This window comes from Trachemys scripta, chromosome 20 (assembly GCF_013100865.1).
Source record: "Trachemys scripta elegans isolate TJP31775 chromosome 20, CAS_Tse_1.0, whole genome shotgun sequence".
Taxonomy (NCBI): domain Eukaryota; kingdom Metazoa; phylum Chordata; order Testudines; family Emydidae; genus Trachemys; species Trachemys scripta.
Window position 1 is genome coordinate 9,260,809 of NC_048317.1, and position 23,737 is coordinate 9,284,545.

The 23,737-nt window shown below is 50.2% G+C and overlaps 1 protein-coding gene and 1 long non-coding RNA gene across 5 annotated transcripts in view; one reads left to right on the forward strand and one right to left on the reverse strand.

The window, feature by feature from the left end:
- Positions 1-5,141, reverse strand: part of LOC117868227 — a 7,865-nt gene extending 2,724 nt beyond the window's left edge. For both annotated transcript variants that reach the window (XR_004643585.1, XR_004643586.1), the window contains exons 1-2: positions 4,862-5,141; positions 560-850 (exon numbers count right to left, since the gene is read on the reverse strand). This is a non-coding gene — a long non-coding RNA (uncharacterized LOC117868227). The remainder of the gene's footprint in view (positions 1-559; positions 851-4,861) is intronic.
- Positions 1-23,737, forward strand: part of LDLRAP1 (low density lipoprotein receptor adaptor protein 1) — a 41,332-nt gene that overhangs the window by 6,509 nt on the left and 11,086 nt on the right. For all 3 annotated transcript variants that reach the window (XM_034754021.1, XM_034754020.1, XM_034754022.1), the window contains exons 2-4: positions 8,939-9,081; positions 14,156-14,268; positions 19,016-19,130. In XM_034754021.1, the coding sequence (XP_034609912.1) occupies positions 8,939-9,081; positions 14,156-14,268; positions 19,016-19,130 (371 nt within the window). The remainder of the gene's footprint in view (positions 1-8,938; positions 9,082-14,155; positions 14,269-19,015; positions 19,131-23,737) is intronic.

Genomic DNA, 23,737 nt, shown 5'->3' on the forward strand with positions numbered 1-23,737 from the left:
TGTTAGTCTGAATCTGTAAAAAGCAACAGAGGGTCCTGTGGCACCTTTGAGACTAACAGAAGTACTGGGAGCATAAGCTTTCGTGGGTAAGAACCTCACTTCTTCAGATGCAAGTAATGGAAATCTCCAGAGGCAGAGATTTCCATTACTTGCATCTGAAGAAGTGAGGTTCTTACCCACGAAAGCTTATGCTCCCAGTACTTCTGTTAGTCTCAAAGGTGCCACAGGACCTTTTGTGATTCTCCAGTGTCTGCTCTGGGGCTGGGAGTGGATAGGGCTGGGAAAGAGACCAGAATCCTGCCATGCACATGTGTGTTCAAAAGGGTTCAGTGCTGCTGCTGCTCACTCCTCTTTCCTGCCCCTTGCCTGCCTTCAGGCTAGGCCTGCGGTGGCTCTCCTAGGCTTACTGGCCCGGCCGCACAGATAAACAACATGGCTACAGCCCCCCCCCTTGATACCACTATCCTCCACTATTCAGGAATATGGGGCATTATTCATCTGCTCATCAGGCCAGAACAGATGGGCACAGTGCAGGGATGACATGATTCATGCTGCTTACCGAAGCACAGCTGATAGGTCCGATCCAAAACCTCCCTGGCTTGTCACTGAAGTTCCAAAATCTGGAGGGATGCAGGTGGTGGTGTAATAGATTGCCAACGGAGCTGTAGTCTCTACAGTCCGCCCACCTGTTCTGGCCACAGCTGGTGGCTTCTGTGCCTCTCCTTGCAAAGCAAAACCGCTGCCAAAGCAAGGATTCGTCAGGCTCAGATGGACTTGCATGTTCTCCCCCAAACGGCGAGTCCCGTCGTGCCGTATCGCATTCAGTGGCTGCTGCCAACGCTCGGCAAACCTTGAAACAGGGAGTAGTTGGACAGACTCGGGTGAAATCTCGATCTGCTGCCTCCCCTTGCTTGCTTGCTGTTGCAGAAGGGAGATGCCATGTTCTCTGGAAAACGAGGGTTCCTACCTGGCATATGTCTCAGGTTGTGGAAAGCTGACGGGTTTGTCCTGGAGACCTGACCGAGTTGGGAATGTTTGTTTTGTGGGGGAGGGGAAATGGAGACGCGGTGGTTTCAGACATGGTGTGCAAAGGTGGCCTCGTTCCTAAAAGTTCTAAGACCCGTTAAATCTTTGTGTAATTACAATGCTGGGCACGTTATAGATGCCTGGGTGAGCGTGGAAAAGAGGTCATGCTATACTTCTGTCTCCTTAACAGACTATCATGTTCTGTGTCTAACTCTTAATCTTGGTATTTTTGTACTGTCACCCTGATGACTTTTTTTTTTTTACCCTGTGTGCCCTCCAGTACTGCACAGAATCCGCTCCCTGCTGCATAAGGCAAGCTTTTGTTCTTTAAAATGAAGGGGGGGACTCTACATTTGCAACACTATGGGTAGAAAGAGAACTATTCATTAGGGCTGTCAACTGATTAAAAAGATTAATCGTGATTAAATAATAATAGAATACCATTTATTTAAATATTTTTGGATGTGTTCTACATTTTCAGTTACAACAAATACAAAGTGTACAGGACTCATTTTGTATATATTTTTGATGACAAGTATTTGCACTGTGAAAAAACAAAAGAAATAGTATTTTTCAGTTCACCTTATACAAGTTCTCATGAAAGTTGAACGTACAAATGTAGAATTATGTACAAAAAGAGAACTGTTTTTATTTTTGAATGCAATGTAAACTTTTAGAGTCTGCAAGTCCACTCACACCTTCTTCTTGGTCAGCCAATCGCTCAGACAAACAAGTTTGTTTACATTTGCAGGAGATCATGCTGTCCGCTTCTTGTTCACAGTGTCACCTGAAAGTGAGAACAGGCGTTCGCATGGCACCATTGTAGCCAGCGTCGCAAGATATTTACATGCCAGATGCACTAACGATTCATATGTCCCTTTAACAACCAGTCCAGGGGACATGCGTCCATGCAGATGACGGGTTCTGGTCAATAACAATCCAAAGCAGTGCAGACTGACGCAGGTTCATTTTCATTATCTGAGTCAGATGCCACCAGCAGAAAGTTGATTTTCTTTTTTGGTGGTTCGGGTTCTGTAGTTTCTGGATCAGAGTGTTGCTCTCTTAAGACTTCTGAAAGCATGCTCCACACCTCGTCCCTCTCAGATTTTGGAAGTCACTTCAAATTCTTAAACCTTGTGTCAAGTGCTGAAGATATCTTTAGAAATCTCACATTGGTACCTTCTTTGTGTTTTGTGAAATCTGCAGCGAAAGTGTTCTTAAAATGAATAATATGTGCTGGGTCATCATCTGAGACTGCTAAACATGAAATATATGGCAGAGTGCAGGTAAAACAGAGCAGGGGACATACAATACCCAAGGAGTTCAGTCACAAATTTAATTAACGCATTATTTTTTTAACGAGCATCATCAGCATGGAAGCATGTCCTCTGGAATGGTGGCTGAAGCATGAAGGGGCATATGAATGTTTAGCATATCTGGCACATAAATACCTTGCAATGCCAGCTACAAAAGTGCCCTGCAAATGCCTGTTCTCACTGTCTGGTGACATTGTAGATAAGAAGCGGCAGCATTCTCTCCTGTGAATGTAAACAAACTTGTTTGTCTGAGCGATTGGCTGAACAAGAAGTAGGACTGAGTGGACTTGTAGACTCTGAAGTTTTAGGTGTTTGTTGTTGAGTGCAGGTATGTAACACACACACAAAATCTACATTTGTAAATCGCACTTTCATGACAGAGATTGCACTACAGTACTTGTATGAGGTGAATTGAAAAATACTGTTTATCTTTTTTACAGTGCAAATATTTGTAACAAAAAATAATATACACTTTGATTTCAATTACAACAGAATACAATATATATGAAGATGTAGAAAAAAATCCAAAATATTTAATACATTTCAATTGGCATTCTGTTTAACAGTGTGATTAAATCTGCAATTGTGATTAATTTTGTTGAGTTAATTTTAAGAGTTAACTGCGATTGACAGCTCTACTATTCATATGTAAACAAATGAGTGACTTTATATTTGAGTCTTCAGACAGCCTGAAACAGCTGAACTACTATCTTCTGTTTCAAAGGGGGTGTTTCTCTGAAACCTAATGATGTCAGTATTAGCACTGTTGTGTTCCCTGATCTGATGAAGTGGGTTCTAGCTCACGAAAGCTTATGCCCAAATAAATTTGTTAGTCTCTAAGGTGCAACAAGGACACCTCATTGTTTTTGATTGCTTTGTGTTCATCCCAGGGTGCCAGAAGCCAGTGTTGCCTCTAACTGCTCCAGAGATGGTACTACACACTTATTGGATCACATCTAGGGGGAAGCATAAAATACAGTTTGATATCCGATTTACTGTCCCCAGGAATGACTGTTTATGCACTTTCATATTTAATTCAACAAAACCCTAAAATCGAATGATCTGATTCTGCTGTAGCCCTTCCAATGCACACTGCAGAAAGATCTTGACAGTGTAGTGCAAGGGTAGTCAATTATTATTATTTTTTTTTGTCAAGGTCCAAATTTTTTGGCCAGATTCCAGAGAAAATAAGTAAATAAAAAGATTTTTGGGATCCATTCCAAAGCGCCTGGAGGTCTGGCTTTGGCCCACAGTCTGCCAATTGACTACTGCTGATGTAGTGCATAGATTTCAAAGCGCTTTACAGATCTTGCAGCCTCTACCCCTCCAAGCTAATCTGCACCATGAAACTGCACCTGGCCCCAAAACTTAGCAGTGCAGGTTCCTCTCCACAACCAGTCAGAGCCCTGAATGAGCCCTGCTCCGGGATGTATGAGTCACCAGGGTAACCGCTCCCTGTCCCTGCGCTGCATCAGGGTGAAGCCGCCCTCTGGTTTAGGATTACATGGTGGTGTTCTCTGTAAAAGCGTGTGCGCAGAGCAGAGAGTGCTGGGGAATTACCTGCTGTGGAGAGCACCTGCAGCTCTGCTCAGCAGAAGAGGCGGTGGAGGTGGAGTTGTGGCCTTGTGACCCTGCCGTCCTAAAGCACTGGAGGCGTGGCAGGGGTTTGCTCCGTCCTGATTCATACAATACATCTATACTGCATGTGTGGAGCTAGATACTGCAGTGAAAAGAGGCTGTATCTACTCTGTGGCGTGCAGCTCTTGACAGGGCGCTTTGGCTCCGGTGCAGGGAGACACGACCCTGCTAAAAATAGCAGGGCACGTAGAGAGCCATGTAGCGTACGTACCCACAGGGTTCGGGTGTCTGTACCTGAGTCTCCTAAGCAGAGTCCTGCTAGCTACGCTGTCTGTACCTGCACTGTTCGAGCGTGAGCAGGGACATGCCCCTAGTGTGCTCTGCCTGCTAGCATGGTTGGCCTGTACCTACACATTGCCAGATGCTCACTTGCATCTGAGGGGACCAAAGCTCACTTGGAATGGGGGCTGGAGTGGACTGTCTTGAAGACTTACTGTAGCTGCCACTACTGGGAAAGGGAGTGTGGGGGTTTGATGCAGTTTGAGAAAGGGTGGATGTGGGGCAGAGCAGCACCCGAGACACTTCTGCTAAACAATACTTCTTGCTGACGAGGTGGGTGATGGTGTTGGGCCACCTGTAGTCAGATACCACGCACAGAGCACCCTCCACGCCCGTCTGTGAGCATGGCTAATCTGACAGTGCTGCAGTAGCTGGATGGTGGTGGAAGAAGCACTCGGACCTTTAATGTAACTTTCCCGGAGAAGGATCCTTGGTGTCTCTGAAATGAGCACCAGACCCTTAGAGGTCTGGAGGCTGGTTAATGCTGCTGCCTCTGCTACTAGATGAGGTGGAAAAGGCCGAAGGCCCCTGGGCAGTATTCCCTGTGCGATGATTTGAAAGCGTAACATGAGACCCTGCTACACAATAGCAGAACCACTAACCTTTCTTCACTGGCTTCCTTCTCCCGCAGTGAGATCCCTGCAGTGTGCTGTAAACGCCTCCTTGCCAGCATGCGGACACTCACTCCAGTGGGGATAGGACAAGACCCATCTCTTCCTCTAGATCAACCATTCAATGGCCCCCATCCTTTGGTGCCCTCTTTCGTGCCTTCCATAGATAGGAGCGAAAATAGCCTCCCATGCTCCTAGCAGCTTCCCTGGGAATTTCTCTGGGGGGCAGAGACCTTGTCTCTAGTTATAAGTAAAGCCTTGTGAAAAATTAAATGCGTGCACCAGACTAGCACAGTAGGAATGAACTGATTAGGATATGTGCACCACTGCCCCTATTGGTGTGAAATAAAATTGCTTGACTTAGTCTAAGTATTGCTGGAAGAGGAATGTCCTTTACTTCTGGTAGCAGGGGCCTGCTCTGAGCAAGAGGCTCTGGGTTCTATCCCGGAGGCTCTGAGGAATTCTAGAGCGGATGAATGAGGTCTTGGACACCGATGAACTAGAGCAGGGGTAGGCAACCTACGGCACGCGTGTCAAAGGCGGCGCACGAGCTGATTTTCAGTGGCACTCACACTGCCCGGGGCCTGGTCACCGGTCCGGGGGGCTCTGCATTTTAATTTCATTTTAAACGAAGCTTCTTAAACATTTTTAAAGCCTTATTTACTTCACATACAGCAATAGTTTAGGTCTATATTATAGACTTATAGAAAGAGACCTTCTAAAAACGTTAAAATGTATGACTGGCACACGAAACCTTAAATTAGAGCGAATAAATGAAGACTTGGCACACCCCTTCTGAAAGGTTGCCGACCCCTGAACTAGATGCATTTAGTCTTAGTATGACTGAACTGCCAACACGTCTCCTTTAGCATCCAGGTCTCCGTTCCAGTCCTGCTCCCCCTCTTCAGTGCCACAATATGCCTCTTCTAAAATCACTAGCTATGGGGGTGATGAATTGGTGTTTCCGTGCTGTGATCGATCCTACCCACTCGCTCATCAGGGGTCCCCTACCTCGCACAGCAGTAGGAAACTGGAGAAGTCTAGTACAATTATCTTGCCACTAGAGATGGTCTTTGCCTGGGGGAGGAAGCCATGTGAGGCCTTTCGGGAAACAACAAAACCTGATCTGTTCAGATTGGCGTCAAACAATAGCCTGCACAAGCCTCTATTCTGGTCTCTCTACTGCTACGACATGTACATGATTGCTGTATTGACACAATCTCTCCCTGTTCTTTCAAAACCGAGGGTTGGATCCTCTGCCTGTGTCGCTCCATTGAGTCCAATGGAGCTGCACCAGTTTATAACCGCCATGTGGATTAACCCCAGCTGAGGATCTGGCCTGGAATGTTTAAATGCTATTGTGCAAGCTTCCTGTCTCCGTTCCCGTGCCTAGCAGAGCTCAGTGAAGCGTGCATCGTGGGGAGGGGTTCGCTCTGACTGACGTCGGTTAGTCCTGCTCCACAGGAATCGCTAATGTGCACAGAAGGGGCTGCTGCAGAGCAATTCCTGTTCGCCCTGTGAAGCCAGGCTCTCCGTCTTGGGAGCTGCCTGGTGGGTTTTCAGGAGGTTCTTCACACTAGCCGCAGGGTGAGCTGTGCTGGCCTGCCTGAGAACGTGCAGTCCTTGGGCCCTGCACTTCATGGGTAAGGAAGCAACTCTTCTTGCAGGCTAAGCAGTGGTTCTCAGCCAGGGGTATGTACCCCTGCGGGTACACAGATCTTCTAGGGCAAGAGTGGGCAAACTTTTTGGCCTGAGGGCCACATCAAGGTTGCAAAACTGTATGGAAGGCTGGGTAGAGAAAGCTGTGCCTCCCCCAAACAGCCTGGCCCCCACCCCCTATCCGCCCCTCCCACTTCCTGCCCCCTGACTGCCCCCCCTCAGAACCCCTGACCCATCCAACCCCCCCTGCTCCTGTCCCCTGACCGCCCCCTCCTGGGACCCCTCACCCCCTATCCACAACCCTCCCCTGCTCCCTGACTGCCCCGACCCCTATCCACAACCCCTTTTCCCTGACAGGCCCCTGGGATTCCCACGCTTATCCAACTCTCCCCCCCCCCCCCCCCCCCCCCCCCCCCCCCCCCCCCCCCCCCCCCCCACCCCCCCACCCCATCCAACTGCTCCCTGTCCCCTGAGTGCCCCCTGGGACCCCCTGCCCCTTATCCCCCCCCCACTCCCTTACCATACCGTTCAGAGCAGCATGTCTGGCAGCCATGCTGCCTGGTCGGAGCCGGACGCACTGCCCTGCAGGAGCGCGCAGCCCCGCCCAGAGCGCTGCCCGCGCGGCGGCGTGGTTGCACACTCCTGCGGGGGAGGGGCCGGGGGCTAGCCTCCCCGGCCAGGAGCTCAAAAGCCGGGCAGGACGGTCCGCCGGGCTGTAGTTTGCCCACCTCGGTTCTAGGGGGTACCCCAACTCATCTAGATATTTGCCTAGTTTTATACCGGGCTACATTTAAAAAGCTCTAGCAAAGTCAGTACAAACTAACATTTCATACAGACGAGGACTTGTTTATACTGCTCTGTACGCTATCCACCGAAACGCAAGTACAATATTTATATCCCAATTGATGTATTTTATAATAGGTGGTAAAAATGAGTCAGCAATAGCGTGCTGAGACACTTGTATTTTTATGTCTGATTTTATAAGCCAGTAGTTTAAAGTGAGGTGAAGCTTGTGGGGAGGGGGGGGGGTAGGTATGCAAGACCAATCAGACTCCTGAAAGGGGTACAGTAGTCTGGAACGGTAGAGAGCCACTGGGCTACGGGCTGGGATGGCGAAACAGGAGATAAGTGAGTGCAAAGAACAATCCTTTCCCATCAGTATTGGACGCAGACGTGCGCGCTCTCCCTCGTTGGGGGTGATCGCTAAGACAGCTAGTGCAGTTCAGTTATTAGCAGCCGCGTACTCTCCCTTTGGGCGATCGCTCACACGACTCCAGCTCTGTGCATGGGCTTGGGTTCAGCTGCACCCTAACTTGTGCGTACCCCCCCGCTTTGCTTCCCCTCGTCTGCCCTGAGGGCGGGGACAGCGGTAAGCAGAGCAACACCGTTTTAAGTCTGGCCGTGGGTGTTTGTTTGGACTGAAACGCCTCGACGGTCCTTTTCTTGGCTTGTGCTGTTAATAGCTGCGCCACTCCAGAGACGTGTGAGGTAATGTTCACCCTGGCACAACTTTTGCTAATTCATAATCCATTTAGCAGTTAATTAGGGATTGGCTGGTCCTAGAGGAGCTTTGTTCAGGAGCACATAGGGAAGGTGTGATCCATTGGGATGGCTGCAGAATTGTATGTGCTAGTTAGTCCTCTCTGGTGACTCTACCACCTGGCACACTCCTCTGGCTAGATCACCAGCTGCAGCAAACTGTGCGGGGGGGGAAGGACTGGCTTTAAATAAACTTACTCCTAGCAACCTGGCTCTCCTGAGGAACCTTTGCTCCAGTGCTTGAGGAATTGGCCATAGGGCAATGCTTAGGGGAGCCAAATTGGGCATGGGTGACTTTTTTTTTTTTTCCTCCCCCTGCAGAGGATGGGTGTTCATGGCCATATTGCTCTATTGTGGGGGTGTTGCCGCTCATTTACTGAACTGTGTGAGGCAAAAGCAGATGGGCTGTAGGGTCTTGTCTTCTCCCTTCAGTGGGAGATCAGGCTGTGAGTCTCTCTCCACCGAGGTCATGCACCTCTTTCCCAAGGCCTGGCCTTGGGAGTTTTTCTTCCTGGCCTGGATATCTCCCTTCAAGCTGGGTTTCTGTGAAGTCTTCACTGAGGGCAGAGTAGCATTGTTCTACCTGAATAATGCTAAGATACTTCTTGTGCAGAGATGCCACAGTGATGGGGCAGTAGGAGCGATGATCACTGAAGTACTTTCGGTAGCTAGCACTCTCTCAAACACCTCCAAGCCGTGACAGTTGTGTAGCGGCATTCCATGGTCCCCTCTGACACCTGGGCAAAAGTACGTGAGATGCAGATGAGCCAGTTGCCCGCATTTGTATCACCTTGCAGCATTTTCATGCTTAATGAAATCACTACTCAAGTCGTAGTATGCTTGAGACTAAAGATCTTTGCTATTCCTCAGAGCTACCAGAAAACTGGACCGACACCAGAGAGACCCTACTGGAGGGAATGCTCTTCAACCTAAAGTACATGGGCATGACGTTGGTGGAACAGCCCAAAGGAGAAGACCTCTCAGCAGCTGCTGTCAAAAGAATTGTGGCAATGGTGAGTGTCATCAGGGTTCTAAGTGGCTCTGACTCCTAACAAAGGAGATCTCTGCAAAACCAAACAATGCAGATGCTTCTCTTCCTTGTGTTGAAGCAAATGATTCTTGAACACACGTCCTAGATGTAAATGCTTCCTATACACACCCGTTTCCTGGGGTTTTGCGTAAGAAGCCAGGAGATGATGATGAGGGGGCCCAGAAGGACTGTGGGGTTTAGGTGGAATAAAACCTGTTATATGATCTCTCTCTAGTGCAGGGGTTCTCAAACTTAATTGCACTGTGACCCCCCCTTAAAATTACTACACGACCCTGGGAAGGGGGACTGAAGGCCGACCCCCTCTGCCCCAGATGGGGGGGCCAAATCCGAAGCCTGGGACCCGCCCCCCACCGTAGGGGAAGAGGTGAAGCCAGAGCTTGAGGGCTTCAGCCCTGGGCAGGTGGGGGCTGTAACCTGAGTCCTGAAGCCCTCAGGCTTCGGCTTCAGCCCTGGGCAATGGGGCTCAGACTTCTGGCTTCAGCCCCAGCAAGTGTAACGCCAGCCCTGGTAACCCCATTAAAACCGGGTTACGACCTACTTTGGGGTCCCGACCCACAGTTTGAGAACAGTTGCCCTAGTGCTTTGTCCAGTCTCGCTAGAACTCTCTCACGTGGGTATACTGGGTCCACCTATAGGAAGAAAAGGCCTTGAATGGTGATTGCTGTCTCTCTGTAGCTGTGGTTAACCCTTAATCACGGCTGTCACACACTGTTCTAGGAAAACGTCAGGGTTGTCAGTAGATATCTCTAGTATTGTAGATACCTTGCTCAGGTAAATGTTGCCAAATCTTGACTACTTAATGGTGCAACCACTCTAAAAGCAGCCTATATACTCTTCATGTCAAACGCTGTCTCCCCAGAGATTGGATTAGTGGAGCTCTGGTATGGGAATTCCCAGTCCCCATATGGCTGTGTTGGATGCAGTGGCATTGGAACAGTTTTTATGGGGGGACGGGGGACGGCTGCTGAAAGCCATTGAACCAAACTCTAAACCCTATGTGTGATTGGAAACACGTCAAGCCAGGGGATGCTGCCACCCCTCCAGCCCCTCTGGTTCTAGCATCCCTGGTTGGATGGGCTTCTCTGAGCTTTACAATCCAGAGGTGGATTGGAAGGGACCAGCACAACCCATGCAGCCTTTTCCTGGCCACTGAAAAGGCAATTAGTCTCCCGTGCAACTGACTGATACTTCTTTAATCTCGCCAGCGCAGTACAACTACCGATTGTTAAATATTTAACACTGCAACTTACTTAGGAGTCCATCCTTATTCACCACTCGTGCTACAGCAAATTAATGCGTCTTTAGACACTTAGAAAATGGAATGAGGCAAAGATTCGGTCGCATGGTTAATCTGCATAAAACTAACTGTGGTGGCCAAATGCTTCAGGCAGTGAGTAGTATCTTCCTGACACGGGCTGAACTTTAAGGGAGGTGAAATGGGCGGGGGAGGGGATATGGCGTCTGGGAAACGAGATATGTTAACAAATTCCTCCCTCCTCCCCCCGACTCTGAATTCTGGGATGGATTATGACTCCTGCAGCCGCTGAGCCCTGCACGAAAACCTAGGGGCAAAGCCTCTGCTAGCGTCATTGGCTCTGCAGACTTCAGTAAAGCGAAGCAAATTTGCACCAGCTGAGCATCTGGCCCTAAAGCTCATGGGAGTGTTGCTAAACCTTTATTGCAACTGGCTGTGTACCTCGTGGCGGAGACTGGGGAGCGGGGCCCTTCCCCTCTTAAGCTTTGGGGATGGCACTGCTCACTTCTCCGCTCCGGATCTCTGGCGTCTCCCAATAGTGCATGGCTCTTGCGAAAATGTCTGCTTACAAAGTACTGGGAAGTTGTCTGTCTCCGTGAAACTGACCTTTCGTCTGTCTCACTTGGGTGCCTACTAACTCTTGGGTTGCTAGTCGTGCTATATCCGGGATCTCGCGTGATCATTGCTGTGGTGGGTGGAAGCTCATGCCCTTGGCTAGAGGACTCTGGGTGTGCGCCCAAAGAGGTCTCCCTGGAAGTACAACTCTCCTTGAGGCTCTTAACTGAGGGACAGTGCTGGGGAGTGAGGGCCTGGGACCAGTTGCGTTGCTGTCGGCACTTTGAAGTGGTGCTGGTCTGATGACTTTCCTGGCAGGTGGGAGATGCCCCAGGCTGTACTCCAGAGGAGAGCTGAGGTTCTCTTCACTGGGCTGCAGGTGGCTGAATGTAGCATGTGGCCAATCTAGTGCTTTTTATCCTCTGCTGGCCTCTGTGAACTTAATTGACTATCTTGAAGGGCGGTTAAAATTCAAAGAAAACGTGAACTTGCAAGAGCCACTAAATGTGTGAGTGATACAAAGTTAGAGCATTGGGCCCAGAGAGGTGGTTAGAGATGGTTTTGGCAACAGTCCATTGCTCTTAGATGTCCAAGCCTGTTGTGTCTAGTCTCCAGCCATTCGTCCCTCTAATGCTGAGTAAAGACGAGGGGAACAAACTGTGCTGCAAATCTAGTGTTGCAACAGCAGACTCTGTCTGGACTCCATTGTGGCCAAGCTAGTACTCTGCAGGAGCAGCCTGGTTGGCCTGCAACGCAGCAGCTGGCAAAGGTCCCACTCCTGCAGTATCTGGAGTATACAAGTGCTACGTGCACTGGGCTGGCCCACAAATTTGGGAGGAGGTAAGCATCATTCCTTTGTTAGAAGAAGCAGGGAGGTGGCGGACTGGAGCTTGGCGATGCCAACCCTTGTAGTACATGATGGCATTAAAGCCCCAGCTCCTGGAGTCATGTGATTATTTGAGACGCTGCTCACTCTTCCTAGTGGACATTGCTAGACCTTGTGTTAGCAGAGAAGAGCTTGAAAATGGGACCACGGTGTGCCCTGGAGACTCAAACCAGAAATCCATGAAACGTATTTTTTTTAAAATCATGATTTTGGGGGGATGGGTGGCAGCCTGACGGGGATTGGCCGCGCTGTGGAATACTGAATGCCACTTCTGGAACAGCGTCTGCCAGCTTGAGCAATGGCTCCGGAGCTGTAGCTGCTCTTGTCCCTATGCTGCTTCCTTAAATCCAACCTGCCTTGTCAGCCCTCACGAGCCAGTGGACAGCGAAGTCGAACTAACGCTGCAGAGGCTGTAAGCAAACCCTGATTTCAGTTGTCCATAGGCCAGCAAGGTACAGTTACCCACTAGTAGCTGAGTGCAAATACCACTGCATTAGGTGGAGGATATCCAAACAGTCACTTCCTTTTTTTTAATAAGGTGCACTCTGAAATGGGCTTGACCCTGTCTTTGTTTTTTTTCAGGCCACATATCCACTGACTCTCCTCAGTAACTTGAGGATCGGGGCTTTCAATAAACTATTCCTTTCTGGGATTACTTAAGGCAGCGTGAACAGAAGATAATGGCTTATTACAAGTGTGGTGTAATTACTGCCACCAGAGGAGAGCTCTGTTCAAACGCCATTGCATGTCACCCCTCTCTTGCTGGCTAACGTGTAATCTGAGAGCTCTGGCATTTCCGTGGATATCAGACTGAAAACTAAACCTCTGCAGAACTTGGCAAATTCTGCAGGAGCCCAGTTGATCTCTGCCAAGACTACACCCATGTCGGTCATGTAGCCTTCAGACACTGTAATCAGTACAGTAAAGTCCCTCTGACCACAGGGACTGTGGGCACAGTATCAAAGCATGTCATGGGGGGGTGCATGCTTGGTGCCATCATAAATCAGTGCTTCAGCAAAGGTACCATTTTAATATTCCTTGACTTTAGCAAAGCTTTTGATACGGTCTCCCACAGTATTCTTCCCGGCAAGTTGAAGTATGGGCTGGATGAATGGACTGTAAGGTGGATAGAAAGCTGGCTAGATCGTCGGGCTCAACGGGTAGTGCTCAATGGCTCCATGTCTAGTTGGCAGCCAGTATCAACTGGAGTGCCCCAAGGGTCGGTCCTAGGGCCGGTTTTGTTCAATATCTTCATTAATGATCTGGAGGATGGCGTGGACTGCACTCTCAGCAAGTTTGCAGATGACACTAAACTGGGAGGAGTGGTAGATACGCTGGAGGGTAGGGATAGGATACAGAGAGACCTAGACAAATTAGAGGATTGGGCCAAAAGAAACCTGATGAGGTTCCACAAGGACAAGTGCAGAGTCCTGCACTTAGGACGGAAAAATCCCATGCACTGCTACAGACTAGGGACCAAGTGGCTAGGCAGCAGTTCTTCAGAAAAGGACCTAGGGGTTACAGTGGATGAGAAGCTGGATATGAGTCAACAGTGTGCCCTTGTTGCCAAGAAGGCTAATGGCATTTTGGGCTGTATAAAGGGCATTGCCAGCAGATCGAGGGACATGATCATTCCCCTCTATTTGACATTGGTGAGGCCTCCTCTGGAGTACTGTGTCTAGTTTTGGGCCCCACATTACAAGAAGGATATGAAAAAATCGGAAAGAGTCCAGCGGAGGGCAACAAAAATGGTTAGGGGGCTGGAGCACATGACTTATGAGGAGAGGCTGAGGGAGCTGGGATTGTTTAGTCTGCAGAAGAGAAGAATGAGGGGGGATTTGACAGCTGCTTTCAGCTACCTGAAAGGGGGTTCCAAAGAGGATGGATCTAGACTGTTCTCAGTGGTACCAGATGACAGAACAAGGAGTAATGGTCTCAAGTTGCAGTGGGGGAGGTTTAGGTTGGGTATTAGAAAAAACTTTTTCACTAGGAGGGTGGTGAAGCACTGGAATGGGTTACCTAGGGAGATGGTGGAATCTGCTTCCTTAGAGGTTTTTAAGGTCAGGCTTGACAAAGCCCTGGCTGGGATGATTTAGTTGGGGATTGGTCCTGCTTTGAGCAGGGGGTTGGACTAGATGACCTCCTGAGGTCCCTTCCAACCCTGATATCCTATGAAGGGCTTATTGTACCTAGTAGTAAAATCAGTCTCTGATAGTAACAAGTGCCATTAATTTGTCTATTAAACAATACACATCTAGAGTGAGTAATTGGCCACCATGATGTAACTTTGGATGTAACCATGCTATATACCTGTAAATCTATCTGCTTTTCCTTTCCAAGGCTAAAGCACGTGGCAAGAAACTGCAGAAAGTTACCCTGAAGGTATCTCCCAGAGGGATTATCCTAAATGACAGCGGAACTAACGAACTGATAGAAAATGTCTCGATATACAGGTATGTTATTGGAGACACTTCAGCATGTAAAGCAGAGGTGGGCAAACTACGGCCCGGGGGCTGCATCCGGCCCTTCAGACATTTTAATCCGGCCCTTGAGCTCCTGCTGGGGAGTGGGGTTGGGGGCTTGCCCTGCTCCATGCATACTGTGGCTTCATGCAGCTCCCGGAAGCAGTGGCGCGTCCCCCCTCTCTGGCTCCTACACGTAGGGGCAGCCAAGGGGCTCCACACACTGCTCCCAACCTAAGCGCCACCACCCCCCCCCAGCTCCTATTGGCAGGGAACCACGGCCAATGGGAGATGCAGGGGCGGCGCCTGCGGACGGGGCAGCGCACAGAGCCGCTTGGCTGCACCTCCGCGTAGGAGCCGGAGGGGGGATATGCCGCTACTTCTGGGAGCTGCTTGAGGTAAGTGCTGCCCTGCCCCCCTCCCATGCCCACACCCTCATCCACTGCCCCAGCCCTGATCTTTCTCCTGCCCTCCCAACCCCTTGGTCCCAGCCCAGAGCACCCTCCTGAACCCCAAACCCTCATCCCCCGTCCCACACCAGAGCCCTCACCCCCCCCGCACCCCAGCCCAGAGCCCCCTCCCACACCCTGAACTCCTCATGTCTGGCCCCACCCCAGAGCCCGCATTCCCCGTCGAAGCCCTCACACCCTCCCGCACCCCAACCCCCAATTTCATGAGCATTCATGGCCCGCCATACAATTTGTATATCCAGATATGGCCCTCAGGCCGAAAAGTTTGCCCACCCCTGGTGTAAACGTATGGAGTCCAAACCTGTTCCTGTTCGAACTGATGGGAGTATTAGCTTATAGTCTGGTGCGAGGTTAGGGAGAGAGAATGCATCAGGCTCCAGTCTTCACCTGTACTGGAGGCTGACAACATCTTTACGAATCTGTTCTTGAAAGCAAAGATCGAAAGCGGAGGCTACGCGGGAAGAGGGGGATGAGTGAACACTAGCCACCATGAGACTCCAAAGGGAAACCACCTGTCTAGTGCAATAAACGGAGCCAAGAAGGGGGAAGGATAAGGAAAAACTCTGCAAAATACAAAACACGCAGTTCATTTAGATTGGTGACCCCGACTGTAGAATGTGCCCCATCCACTGAGCGTCTGATAGTGTTGTGGAATCAGACGCACACGAGAACCGCAGGGCCAAGAGCATCTGAGACTGGGAAAAGGTAACGGAGGCACCTCTTGGAGAGGAAGGTTGGAATGTTTGAGACGTCGTCTAGTTCTGTCCCGCCCGAAGCGATCGCTTCCGTGTCGTGCGGTGAGCTCTAACAAACGGCAACGGTCAAATGTGGTTAGCGTCAGACTTCAGCTGGGTCTCCTGTGTGGAAAAGGGGGACTCTCCGCCCGGGAATGGAGGGTGGTGACTTACACGGCTCGGTCTCCTCTCCAGGCTCGCTAAGGCTATGTCTGACCCTCTGCGAATACTTTCTCTCCCTCCGTTTGCGCGACTCATCCCCTTGCCGTTGTATTGACTGTGTAGTGCCCAGAGATTCCAGGTGGGATTGGCGCCTCATTGTGGTAGGCAGGGAAAGCACACGCAGTCCCTGCCCTGATGGGCTTCCAGCCTCCCTGACAAGAGGCCAAGCACTGAATGGAGCCTGGAGGCTGAACTCTCCTCTTTACCCTAGAGAGACCAGCTGAGAGGTGGGCAGGCTGCTGTGGTGTGGCTAGAGGATTTTGGCTTCCAACATTAACAGCTCAGCTCCTCCCAGGAGCCCGAACTTGCTCTGAAGCGAGCAAAAGGCAGATTACTTTTAAGGCAGCTTAATAGACCTCAGACTTCTGACTTTAGGTATCGAAAGTGGTTCCGAAGTTAAAACCAGTGGTCGAGCTACAGCAAGAGGCATGTGCAGCCACTGCTGATAAGCAGGGAATGGCAGGAGCTTTCCCAGGCGTTAATCCGGTTCCAGGTTAAATGCAGCTCCTTTAAAGTTCCATCTAGGGGTGGTGGTGTACTCAGCCAGCTGGATTTTCCCACTTCAAAGGGGTCAGCTCTAACTTTCTTTCCCCTCTCCCACTCCTACCATGGCTTTAGGTTCAGGGCCTGTACCACTCGGTAATGCTAAAGACCAGGATGAGGAATTAAGTCAGCGAAGCTGTACAGCCTGTTGTGCAGGAGATCAGACTAGATGATCACAATGGTCTCTTCTGTCGTTATAATCTAATGTGGCGGGGTGGGGGGCAGATTATCCCATACTTGCCTTCTGTGGGGTTCTTGCACCTTCTTCTGAGCATCTGGTGTGGCCACAGTCAGACTGGGTACTAGAGTAGATGGATCCAGGTATGATCCAGTCTGATGACTCCTGTATTCCATGCCTCCTTCCATCCTCCCCTGTCTTGGAGTATTGTTGTACGTCTCCTCCCCCCGGCCCAAACTGAAATACAGGGTAGTGGCATTTTGCATTGCCTAGTGGTCAGTTCATAGGAGCCCTTTGGATCACTGAGGGTCTGGACAAAGACCATTGACCTTCCTTGCTCTACACAGTTAACTGGATAAACATGGCCATGTTAAAACGCATCAGAGTGGAGTTCCTTCTGCAATCTTCTCTTCCCATAAGCCCCCTCACACTTAAAAGTTAACAGCTGCAGACCTGGCATCCAATTCTGCTCTCTTAGTCACTCCAGATTAATCCTGGTCTACTGAAATCAGTAGCACTATGCTACGGGGGAGGGCAAGAGGTGGGAAAACAAGTGAGTGCAGACCTGAGGTCTGCATAGTTAGCTGCTGCTTTGAATTCAGCTTGGACACTTGAACAGAGAACGGTGAAGCTGTCCCTTCCGGTCCATGTTTATACAAAGGTATTCTCTGAGTTGACTGAAGTCTGCGTGTCTTAAGGCAGCTGACAACATCAGAAGCAGTTCTGTAAAACAATACCACTTTGGTTGAAGAAATGACTTTCCCTAAAGGAGGGAGGGTTGATGTGCATGAATTTAATTTTCTCTTGCAAGCTTTCTTTTATTGCCCAAAGTAATTTCTTCCCCCGTGTGCCGGGTCATGCTTGAACCGACAGCTGTGGTCTCTGGAGCACTCCCCCTCAAACCTGTAACTTTTATCAGGCAAACTCAGACGTCACCGGCAGAAACTGTAATCTCTTCACGACTCTGCTCAGGCAGGATCCTAACGGACTCGCTGCAGCTTAAAACGCAGCCCCGGTGACGCTGTAGGTGGTGTTCAGACTCGCCCCTTTGTGTGTGGTGAGTTGCCTTCCAGTTACAAAACCGATTAACTTCAGAGGCTGGTGTGAATGACCCTGCCGTGCCATTGAAAACGAATGATGATTGTACATGGAGGTGAACAGTGGGGGTTGCTATGAGGTGGGTGTGTGTGTGTGTGTGTGTGTGTGTGTGTGTGTGTGTGTGACACGCATCCAGGAAGTTTTGCTGCAGTTTTCAGAAAGACCAACCTGGCTGCTTTGAAAGCAAATGACGGAAGGGAATAAACCTGAAGTGCCTCATACAAAGTATGACACCGCTCGGCAAGGCAAAATGTAGGCCAGTGAGCAAAAGTAACCTGATGCACAAAAAGAAATGAAATGAAAGTGTAAATAAATCTCGACTGTGGCTTTTTAAGTCTGCCTGGGAAATGAGATGCACTTGCCCCTTCCTAGGGGACAGTCGTGCGAGCAAGGGCTGAATGGAGAATCTGGTGCCGTGAGAAGATTAACTACGGGGCCCCCCTTTCTTCCTCTAATCCTCTTCAGGGTTTTCTTGGAACCTGTCTTGTGGGGAGGTCACATCTTCAGTGGCCTGCTAGATTAAATTACTGACCGTTGTATGTGCCCCTTGCATTGCATTTCAGTGACTCAGCTGCCACGTGTCACAGTGACACTCACTGATGTAAAATGGGAGTATCAGATCCCTGTGTGAATACCGGCACAGAGGGACGGGGGGCGGGCGGGGTAGTGGTGGGAAGGAAACTCTCAGAATTCTGAGGATCCTCCCCCCACACTCTACACAGGCGCATTTCTAGTCTGCTAACCTGGCCAATGCCTGGTCAAAGGGCACCCTGCTTGCTGGCCAAACCCTTGTTCAGAAATGCAAAGCGCTGCCTGCCTGGCTGAGGAGAAAGCAGCCCCTCAGAGGGAATGTCCCTCAAACGGCAGCCTGAGTGAATTCCCCATGGCCCACTGAGTTCAAGGATGCCTGCAGCTGCTAGAGCAGATCTCCTGGAGTTTGAGGCTCATCCTTTCGGACAGACTTTCCTGGTCCCCGACGTCTGCTTCTCTCTCTGACTGAAGCACACACAGGGGAGCTTCCGGAGTAATTTGTGATGCTGGAACAACTCGGGCTCTCTCCTTGCTGGAAGAGAATATCCATGAGATTGTTCTCGCTGCAAAGTGTCTCTTGCCCAGCTCAAAAAACTAGCACCTCACAAAACCCAGGCAAAGAGTTTCCTTCCCTTGAGCAAAGGTAAAGACTCCTGTTCAGCGGCTGTAACCCCACCAAAGGCATCATTCGGTGTGTGGCTCTGCTCCCCTTCCGTCCCGCTTTGCTGCCTTCACAGTTGTGGTTCTGAAGCCTAAAATGGGGCTTGTCTTCATTCAGGCCAAGAGTTTCCCCCAATCTCCAACTGGGTTCTCTTAGAACGTGGTGGTATTCATGTTCCCTCTGTGTCTGCCATGCTGAATCTGACCTCCAGCCTGCTAGGTCTGAGTTCAGTGCGCGAGCTGGTGCCCTGCCCACCCTGCTATAAGCCAAGTGTCTAACTGTCCCTCGCTCTGACTTTCAGGATCTCTTATTGCACCGCAGACAAGAGCCACGATAAAGTGTTTGCCTACATTGCTCAGAGCCAGCACAACGAGAACCTGGAGTGTCACGCTTTCCTCTGCCCCAAACGGAAACTGGTCAGTAGAAAGGAGGGCGCGGGTCCGTACGGCTGTTACCAGAGCGGTGGGCAGGGTTCAGTGCTTCGTAAGCTCCTCGGGGCAGGGACCTTGCTTACTGATCTAAGGGCCTGATCCGGCAAACTGCTCTGCCTGCAGGTATTGGCGTCCCTGTGCTCGCAGACATGGCTCGGGGCTGTCAGCCGCACTGCGTCTCTGGAAGCACGGTACAGCCCGAGCGTGTCATAGGATGTAGCGAGGCTAAATCAACCTGCGTACGTGCTGAGGGGAGGGGCAGATCTAATCTGTTAGGTCGCTTTTGTGCTGATGTCGGGAGGAACTTTTAAATTCCTTGCTGGGTTTGACTTTGAGGTGCTGAGAACCCGCAACTTGGTCTGTTTCTTATGGGAGCGCCAGGATCTCCGCTAGTCTGACCACTAGGCTGCATGCCCCCAGGAGGTGAGGACCCATCTCCCTTTCTCAGAAGTGAGTCCCCTATTAAAGAGGCAAAATGCGGAGTAAAAAATGACAGTTGAGCCTGGAAATTTACTTGAAGGCCCTGATCCCATCAATACTTCAGTGTGCTTAGAGTTCAGCACATGTTTAGCCTGACTGAAGTCAATGGTACTTAGTCGCATGCTTAAAGATGAGCAGAACTGAAGCTTCTAATAATCAGGCCGGGTGGGAAGGGGGCCTTTATCTTAAAGGGAGGACGAGAGTAGCATTTGCTACACTGTCTCCAACCCCTCCCGCCTGCCAAAATTCTCCTGGCACTTCCTCACTTAATGAAATGCCAGGCAGCATCATTTCTGCATTGTCCCTGGTTCCCCATGGCTGCAGTAAGACTGTAGGCGTGTTTGGTGAGGCTACCGTTGCAGCCAGAATACTGGATTCTTCCATGGGTGGGAAAGAATCTTAAAAAGGAAAGTGGCCAGGCAGCACAAGGCATTTGTGTGTGTTCGTTCCCCGCTCCTGCTTCACCTCAACTTTCCCCCCTGCTTTGTGGCTCACTTTTTAAGAGCGCGCGCGCGCTCTCTCTCTCTCTCTCTCATTATTGAAGCCCGTGATACGTTTGTTAATACACTGGATGGCAAATTTAGCGCCATTGCGCTGTAAGTGACGCACAGCGTGAAACACGAGATGGTAACACTTACTAAGGAGACTCGTCAGAGCTGGGGAATAACCGGCTGCTTTTGTTCTGAGCAGAGTGATTGGGGTCTTTTTTTGGTGGGGGGGGTTTTTCCCCCCCCCCCCCCCCCCGCCCCCCTCCGGCTCAATGTATCGCATAAGGTGGGAGCTTTTTTGAGCTGGCCAGCGTGGGCTAAGGCCCAGCACTTAAGAGTTGGCAAGGGAGAGAAATGGGTCACTGGGCATAAGCTGTGAGTGGGTGTAGAGAGCGATTAGATCTCCTCCATTCACACAATGGGGAGGGAGGGACTGATGTGCCAGAGAGACCTTGCGGTGGAGATGTGGGTGAATCGAGGGGGGCTGGGCTTAAAGTGTGTGTGCTAGAAAACGGGGGGGGGGGTGTCCTCCTCTGCCTGCTCCAGTAGGATGGGGGGACCAGACCTATGCATACCCCAGACACAGAGCAGCAGAAGCCCCTTTCTGTGGAGGAACCAATGCAGGGGCTGGAAGTGCTCATCCCCTGCACACTGGAACTCAGCCTCTCGGGGAGCCGGGATGTGATCTAGGCAGGGAGCTGTAACTCTAAACGACACCCTGCCTGCTTCATGCCCTTATTTCTGCCATTCCCATCTTTTTTTTCCCCCCAAATCGGGAGCGTAATCAGAACAAAGGCTGCAGCAACAACTGTTCTCACATCATGGGGGAGTCGGGGTAGGTTTCCTCATCCCAGCTCCTATGGCATTGCCCCTGCAGCAAGCGTCTTTCAGTCAGGCTGGGGCAGAGAAGAGAGAAACTTTGCCCCCAGCAGCGTGGGCCAGACCCCCCGCTCCAAACACCTCCTTCCTCTCCAGGCATGAATGGCAGTGTTAATATTCCGTCCCTTTCCTCCACCTCTCTGGGGGAGCGGGGAACGTAATGGAAGCAACCAGTTCTCTCCTGGCTGCAAAGCACAGCCCCGTCTTTGCGCTGCCAAGATAAGAGACTCTCTGCAAATTAAAATTTAAATCTCTCCAGTGCTAAAAGAATTATCTCTTTGGTACATCAGCTCAATACATCTTCCTCAAAATAAAAAAAAGTTCTCCCAGGCCTTTTGTGGTGGAAAGTAGAATCTCTTTGTCCACACACAAAATGTGTGAACGCCATGCTGATCAAAGGTAAACTGATACTGCGATACCAGAGCCTGGCATCTAAGACTCTAACACAAGGTTCGGTATGTATAGCTACCCGGCTCTGGCATATAATTAGTCCATATTTTTAGTTCATGGGCAATTCTCAACGGTAGCTGGGTCTATTAAACTTGATTCAGATGTGACAGCTTAAATTGTAAACAGCTGTGGGGAGTTTCATACTTAATTACCATATTTAAGTTTTTGCCATAAAGCATTCACGCTTCCATCAAAGATGTAAATAGCTCAGACATTCAAATGAGATCCTCTACTTTGTGAGGTTTAATTGGCAGAGATGGGTTTTGTGTGTTTTGATTTTTTCCCTTTTCAAAAGCCCATGGCTCTTGGAACTTATTTCTCAATTAAACTTTTTTTCTCCACTTTCCCCAAAGCCTGGAGGAGGGGGAAGTTCCGTGTCTTGGAAGCCGGATTTATTTTGCATGCGACTCTGAACACAAACTTATAAACCAGCAGCCATCTAAAAAGTGCCTGTTTCAGCCTTGTGATGTGCTACTGCATGTAAAATCTTCAATGAACTCCATCTTTAATGACCCCGGCATCCCACCTCGCTCCCTCGCCACGCTAGTAAGCCTTGCTATAGCTCAAAGGGCTGGTCTGAGTGGGGGGGGTTTGTGCGGCTCTGTCCGTCTAGAAACATGCAGTTGAATGGGTGTGGATGCAGTTACAGCAGTGTGTAGCTCATTTCTGTAAACTCGGGAGAAATAAGCTACATTGAGGCCTGGGCTATGTTAGCGGGGGGGTGGGTTGAACTAAGATACGCCACTTCAGCTACGCTATTCGCGTAGAAGTCGAAGTATCTTAGTTCGACTTACCTGGCCATCCTCACGGTGGCGAGTCGACCGCCGCGGCTCCCCCATCGACTCCGCTTACTCCTCCTGCTGAGGTGGACTACAGGCGTCGATTTGCGCATCGATTTATCGCGTCTAGATGAGACGCAATAAATCGATCCCCGATACATTGAAGGCTACCCGCCAATCCGGAGGGTAGTGTAGACATACCCCGAGACTCTTGCACTATAGAAGTGAGTCCACGCAAGGACCGTTACTACACTGTGTGGAAGTGGGGAAAGAAACCCGCTTAATTACAGTGGTACAAAAAATGTGTGGCCTAGAGGGCCAAACTTGCTGCTGGTGCAAGTGGGTGTAACAGTCCCCTGCAGATAGGAGAGGCTCCCATTGACTTCACTGGGAGCTGGGTGTCTAAACCGTGCCTTTGAAAGCTTCCCTGTATCTCTGTGCTAATTAATAGTCACCTCTTACTCTGTCATTAAGAGCTGAAACTGATTGTGGGGACACCAGCTTTCATTCCCCAACTATCTAGTGCTTTTTCTTACAGCATCTTGTTACTCAAGATTGTTCCAACTTGAAGGGGGAGGAGGGGAAGGAATTGGTGATGGGCTATAGCTACTAACCTGCCACTGCCAATCCAGCCCTACATCTGTAGTGAAAGTCATTACGGGCCATTCAGCTTCTTAACCGAAACGAGTGGATGGCACTCAGTCCAGCCACCAACACCTGCCATCCCTGGCACCTTTCTTGGCAGTCAGATGGCCCTTGAAAATTGAGGAGGGGCGTCCCATGCTTAGGCACTCCTCCAGGATTTGAAAGAACCACGTTTGATTCCTTGCTCTGCCACAGGCTTCCTGCATGATCTTGTGCAAGTCACTTAGCTGCTCACTATTATTATATGGAGATATACCTATCTCCTAGAACTGGAAGGGACCTTGAAAGGTCGTCCAGTCCAGTCCCCTGGCTTCACAGCAGGACCAAGTACCATCTCTGACAGATTTTTGCCCCAGATCCCTAAATGGCCCCCTCAAGGATTGAACTCACAACCCTGGGTTTAGCAGGCCAATGCGCAAATCACTGAGCTATCCCCCCCACACACCCGTACCTCAGTTTCCCCCATCTGTACAATGGGGATAATAGCACTTCCCTGCCCCGCAGGGGTGTGGTGAGGCGCTCAGATACTACTTACAGTGACGGGGGCATGCATCTTGGAGGTTTAATAGTAGTCATCCCACCTGGTTGGGATTGAGGCACAGGGGAGGGGCCAGTATGCAAGGCGCTCTGTGTGCATTGAGGCTAGAGGGGTCTTTAGCCTCCGGAGCTGTCAGCGTGACACCTTCCCGTCTCTCTGAAAATAATTGTTTTCTTAGGTGTAACCCGCCTGCAGCCAGCTCTGTTCAGCAGCGTCCTATGGCGAGCAGAGACTCCTTGCTGCTATCAATGTTTGATTACCTCTTTCTAAAGGGGTGTAGGACTCGTAAGCTCCAGGTTCACATCTATCAGCAAAACCGCCAAATGATTTAAA